Source organism: Penaeus vannamei, chromosome 37 (assembly GCF_042767895.1).
Source record: "Penaeus vannamei isolate JL-2024 chromosome 37, ASM4276789v1, whole genome shotgun sequence".
Lineage (NCBI taxonomy): Eukaryota > Metazoa > Arthropoda > Malacostraca > Decapoda > Penaeidae > Penaeus > Penaeus vannamei.
Genome location: NC_091585.1, coordinates 5,807,387 through 5,813,469, shown reverse-complemented (window position 1 = coordinate 5,813,469; position 6,083 = coordinate 5,807,387). Strand labels below are relative to the sequence as shown.

The 6,083-nt window shown below is 33.6% G+C and overlaps 1 protein-coding gene across 2 annotated transcripts in view; it reads right to left on the bottom strand.

Annotated features, from left to right (window-relative positions):
* Positions 1-1,691: 1,691 nt before the first annotated feature.
* Positions 1,692-6,083, bottom strand: part of LOC113802804 (transmembrane protein 127) — an 11,103-nt gene continuing 6,711 nt past the window's right edge. For both annotated transcript variants that reach the window (XM_070115097.1, XM_070115098.1), the window contains 5 exons: positions 5,816-6,057; positions 5,501-5,696; positions 3,807-3,977; positions 3,174-3,326; positions 1,692-3,040 (listed from right to left, as the gene is read on the bottom strand). In XM_070115097.1, coding sequence (XP_069971198.1) covers positions 2,817-3,040; positions 3,174-3,326; positions 3,807-3,977; positions 5,501-5,696; positions 5,816-5,908 — 837 coding nt within the window. In that variant the 5' untranslated portion in view covers positions 5,909-6,057 and the 3' untranslated portion in view covers positions 1,692-2,816. The remainder of the gene's footprint in view (positions 3,041-3,173; positions 3,327-3,806; positions 3,978-5,500; positions 5,697-5,815; positions 6,058-6,083) is intronic.

The following is a 6,083-nucleotide window of genomic DNA, read 5'->3' as shown; positions in this document are numbered from 1 at the left end:
CTAATACTTCATCAGTTCCCACATTTCATTTCCTGGATTCATCTCCCCCTACTTCTCTAATAGCCATCTTTACCCAAAATTCCCGTTGATGGCTGGTGACAGTTTCCCGTTTACGCCTAGTTTTTGGGCAACATTAGGAACCAAAGACTTTATATTATTATATGATTTTTAACAATTCTAAACATGTAGGTTTACCTTCAGTTTAGGTGCCATTGTCTAAATGTTTCACTATGCAAATGATCCTGCTACTATAGGAGAAAATAAATACTGTTTGATGAGCACAATTGGTCATGATGCAATGTCACCTGCTACTTGGTCCACAACAGTCATGGCATGTACATACTGGGTTAAACAATGTTTCTCTTCCTTCCATAGCCACAGATACTCTCCATTTCTCTATATCATCCAATTGCCCTCCACCCTTAGCCCCCTCCTTTCTTAATGATCTCCACTTTCTTTCATTTGTTCTCTCTCTTTAATCTTTTACTACCATACACTGCTATAATGCTCTATTACCTCCAACAGCTAACACATTTTATCCTGAATGTTAACATTTTGAACCTTTTCTCCACTAATACTTTACCATAGTGCTATATAACCCTTAACGTCTGGCACATCTATTTCTTTCAACCATTAACCATTACATTTAAAGATCACATTTCAAAGTAAATGTACAATATTTTTAAAAATCCTGATCATATATGAAATGAAATTTGCAGTGGCTTGAAATGTAAGATAGTTGCCAACCTCCATATCCACATCATTTTGACAGTACAAGAGAAATATAACTTGAAAGTTTATATCCTCCAGCTACTTTTGCTATCAAAAGTATTTACAGGTATTTACAGCCAATTGTGCTATATGTTTAACAATTTACATTTATCAATTTACATGCTTCTCTAAGACTGTCAGGAAATATACTGTTAGCACAATGTATTCTCTCAGCATTTCTGTTATTATGAGGCCCTCCACTTTAGAAAGAGGATTCATGCCCCTAGGCCAAAACAATTTTTTGTTGGATACAATTTTCAACAATCCTCCACATGCCTGTAATTAGTACATCCCTATTTACAAGAAGAAATATAGCCAAAAACTTTGCCTCCTTATTCCAATCTGGGAATTGTGATGTTGACTGTAGTATTGATTTGTGAAATGTATCTACACATAGATGGCTCCACAAGTACTCAGCTACAAGGGAGTCAATTAGTTGTCTACATGACCTTAGTCTACGTAATTGAGTTTTTTTACAACTGTTAATATCAATGCTGTTATTATTATTATTGACATTATAAACATTACAACATTACTATTATTATTGACATAATGAACATTACAGCATTATTAAGAAAAGTACTAGTGATACAAGACAAAAACTATTTTGCCAAAAATCAAGGGAAACAGGTGAGATGGGTTGGACTAGTACCTGAACTTAGAGAACTTGGTACTTCTGGAACCATTTATTTGTAAATACAATTAATATACAAAATTCTGTTTAAATATTGAAAAGTATAAATGTGCTTAGAAAAAACAATAACAAATAAAAAATAAATATAGATAAAACAAAATAAAAATCAAGGTTACTCAAATGTTTACAATCTTTGATCATGTTCTTCACCATTTGTCTTTCTGGCACAAAATATAATCTACTGTGTATTTATACAATACTTAGGCTAAATAATACGAAGATCAGAATTAACATTTTTTGCTATTCCTTTTATATTCAAAAAACTTTTCTTGGACAACTATTAGCTACTATACAAATTTTGTTCAGGTAAAATACTGTGTTCCTGAAGGACAAGCTTGAAAATACACTACTAACATTAGATATTAATTCCAATCACATCATTTCAGTGCCTCATTTGTTTTGTTTGTATTACTCTTTATGCTGATGTGCATGAAGCATATATACAAAAACTAAGGACTGACTTTTAGTTTAGGTACTAAGTGATACAGATTTATAATTTTTATTTTTTGTACCTGCCTAGTGCCATTACAAACCTAATAAATTGAAACTGGGAATCCATGTATACATGCTTTGCCCACTCGTTCCATCTTAACAATTTTATTTACACACTGTTGGCTCCCTCCTTAGTCACCAAGGAGTCCATTACAAGACCTACGAGATCTCACCTGCTTACCCCATTCCTTTAATTTCTGGAAGTTATTATTATCATTACATTTAATGTTAATAACAATAATGATATGATGCTATCAATAACAGCATTAAGAATTTTAAAAATCCAAAAATGGGGTAAATAGATGAGATCAGGCAGACCTAGAAATTGACTCCCTGGTAACTACATGCTAGTGAAAAGTATAAACAAAGTAGAAAAAAATAAGCAGGACAAGGAATTTAAATAGAAAAGAAAAAACTAATCTGGACAGTGTACTTATACTATATTTATACTCTTTTACAAACAATTTCCTTTCTCTTTCTCACATACTATCATCTTTTACGTAGAACAGATGCAATCAGTGTATCTGCTTCTTTGAAAATGATGATAAAAAAGCTGCAGCTTTGTCTTGAATAGTCTCTGCTAACAAGACAATAATGATTTATTTAGATACAATAAATTTCAAAGCTTGATTATCTTACACCAAAATAATAGTTTTAATACTAGGAGTGATGCAAAGTCAAAGCCCTGCACAAAAATTATATATCACAACCCTGCACAGAAAAAATATATACATTGACGCATGTGTGTTTTCGTATATTCTATCAATATATGGAAATATGATTAACTCTGGAGAAAACAAATAAATATGAGAAATAAAACATATCCTTAACCTTTGGTTTCTAATCTGGAATAAAATTACTATGGAGTGTATGGAGGAGGAGGGTGCCCTTCAACTGGTGGGGGAGGCTCCATATCATGTAGGTAGGGCATGTAGGGTCCTAGGGAACTACCTGGAGGAACAGAAAAGGTCTCCATGCCCTCTAGGCCACCCCACTCTTCTACTAAGGGAGCTGCATCTCCATCCTGGAAAATGTGTGCTGGTCGTAGCCAGCTGCATCCCACAGACATCACAGACATACCACCTGTTTAGAAATATGGAATATTAAAATACTTACAAAAAAATTGCATTCTTATCTAGATAAAATTATAAAATAATGCAAACTTTTATGAGATTACAAACTGGTTTTATCATGATCTTATGATCCAATGTTATACCTGCAAATATGAGAAGGTAAAACCCAACATCTAGCTTAATCTGCACTCTAGCAGATGCTGCCGGTCCAGTCACTGGCTTTGTGGCCTCTTGTTGTGTTTCTATCAAGGTAGTAATGTAGTAGCATACACCAACGCACACTACACACACCAAAACTGGAAAAAGTCATGTCATGAAACCCTAGCTTTATATGCTTTTTAACCAAATGTTGGCATGAAAATGTGATATTCACTGTAGTATTGTTTTGTGAAATTTATCTACACAGATGAACAAGGAAAAGATTAAACAGGTGAGATAAGTGGAATCGATGATTTACTCCTTTTTGACTAAGTACATGTGGAGCTATCTGTGTATAAATACAATTAGTAAATTAAACTCAATATGGGTATGGCATGTGCGTGCTGTATGCCATCTCCAGCAGCATCAGGTTAATTTTCTTTTGTTCTGAATTTTGTTCCAAATTAATTGAGATATAACATTTAAGAGGCCCTGTTTTGATCATATATATTGCCTTTTCTACTGATCATTACTTGAATATTAGTTTCTGAATTCCATATTGCAAATAAATCAAGATTAATGTAAAACCAACTAATCATATATTCATATCTTAAAAATGTACATTTTTAGTAGCTTACCTGATATAATCCCAGCAACTGCATTTTTTCTGATGCACTTAAGAACTCTGCCTGTTGGGCCAGTTATGTCAAGCATCATTTGAATTAATGATGTGCAAATCATCACAAAGATAAGACCAATTACAACTCTCATCAAGGTTACGATTTCGGGAGTCACACAATATTTCAGCTCTGAAAAAAGAAAAGATAAAAGATATTCCGCTTAATAGCTTTCCCCAACTCGTATGTACTCACATCTTCAAATCTAAGTCCCTGCATATATAAAGGTCCCATAAATATCAAATGTGAAAAATATTTTATACATCAACACAGAGACATTGTCAGTTTTGGAAATGTGGTAACTGCCCAGTGATTATTTAATCTGAATTATCAATAACCCCATTTTTATGTCTTTCGATTTAGACTTTACATACCAGCATATCATTTAGAGTATCACTTAGTTTTGAAGAACATTGTAATATCTGTACATAATGTTTATTCTTCATATTCATTTGTTTCAACTTCTGAATTTGTATTAAAGTAATTGGTGTGAAGTGTGTCTTGATGTGAAAAATTATTATCATCCTAGTTATTAGACTCAAGGGAAATCTTCTACCTCCTTGAACTCAAGAAACCCTCTTTTAGGAGCCACAACATTATCTTTATCAATTCATCCCTTGGAATCAAGCTGATGATTTATTTTAAAAACTTATTTTCTTAACAAGGCAACAACATTTTGAGGCGAAGAAGCCTGATGCTGGGTAAGAAATGAAGCGTATCGACATGTTGATCATCCATTAGAAGTAGGAGCTCTTGTCAAATAAATTTTTATAGATTGAAGATCTTCATGACAAGAGGGTGTTAGAGGGACCCCTTTGTGGAGCTATAAGGCTGCAGGAATGACAGAGATGTGTTGGTCAAGATTTACTAACAGGTGAAGCAAGTCGGGAGGAGACATCAATGCTGTCTCCATCCGAGGGAATTTCCCCAGTTCCTAAACTACTTACCATCCAAAAGGGGTGAGATGGCATGTGAAGTTTTCCTCAGGAATCAATATAAGGTCAATTTAATAATTTTGTGCTTTAGTTATTGTCTGGACCACATGCAATTAAAGTGATCATTCATGTTATCAATTTTAGACAAATTTTGCAAGTACAGATGACTCACCGAATATGAATACTAATCAATTTCAAAAATTAAGATTAATGAGCTGATATTTCAAGAGGGTAATTTGTTCCTTTATAGGTTTTTTGTATGTGTGTTAAGACACCAGAACACACATGTGAGCTCTAAGGGCTTCCTTAATAACCACCCAACACATTATGGCAAAAATATATTTGTATAAATATTTTGAGCTAGATTTTTTTTTTTTTTTTTTTTTTTTTTTTTTTTACCTCAAAATGTGGAATATCTGGCACATTACGAAAAAGAATTTTTGAGGTCATCTAGCTCTCCCTAAATACAAATTTTATTTGATAATATCAATTTAATATAGTTATCTATCAAAGGCTCTAATCATCAGATGGTATAATTGGGTGGTTTGCCAGATATTTTCCCAAACCAACTTTTGATTTATTGGTATCATAAAACAAATAATTTGGGCATTTTCTGTGAATCATTTTTTTTCTAAAAGAAATATCACATTGCAAAAATTCTGACACCTCCATATATAACAATTTTTCAGTATATACTGTACTCCTTTTAGTGCAACTTACTGTGGCCATTTGCATAATATATTAGGTGAGACGTTGAAGGGCTGTAAGTTGTGTCTTCAGTTACGTGGAACTCTCCCGGGTGGAAAAACATATATAGGCCAATAGTATGTGTGGTACAACCCCCTCCATCCAACCAGAACCACTGGGGTTGGCTTAGGCAAGCACACACTACAACAATTACAATAATGCTGACCACCTATGGGAAGAAAGGCACAATCAACATTACTTTTCTGTCTTTGTATATTGCATTTTTATATTACCATTATTCTAAGACAAATTCAGTGTAAATGAAAATAAATAAACTTTTTCACTCACCCCAGACATGATATTCTTGTCATGGTCACGTCTGACCTGCTGACGTCTTCTGGGGTATAGACCCCCTACAGCACAGGCTGGAAGAGTCGGCATTCTTGCTCTATTCTTTGTTGTTGTGAATAAATGAAAAGTATTCTTGGTGTTGTGACCATGAAAAGTGTAAAGAACACTGATTTACAAGACTATGACATTTTCAGCAGCTTATGGATCAAGTTTCTTGCAGAGTTGTAGAGTCCAAGCATCTGAAAAAAAAAAAAAAAATGATAAT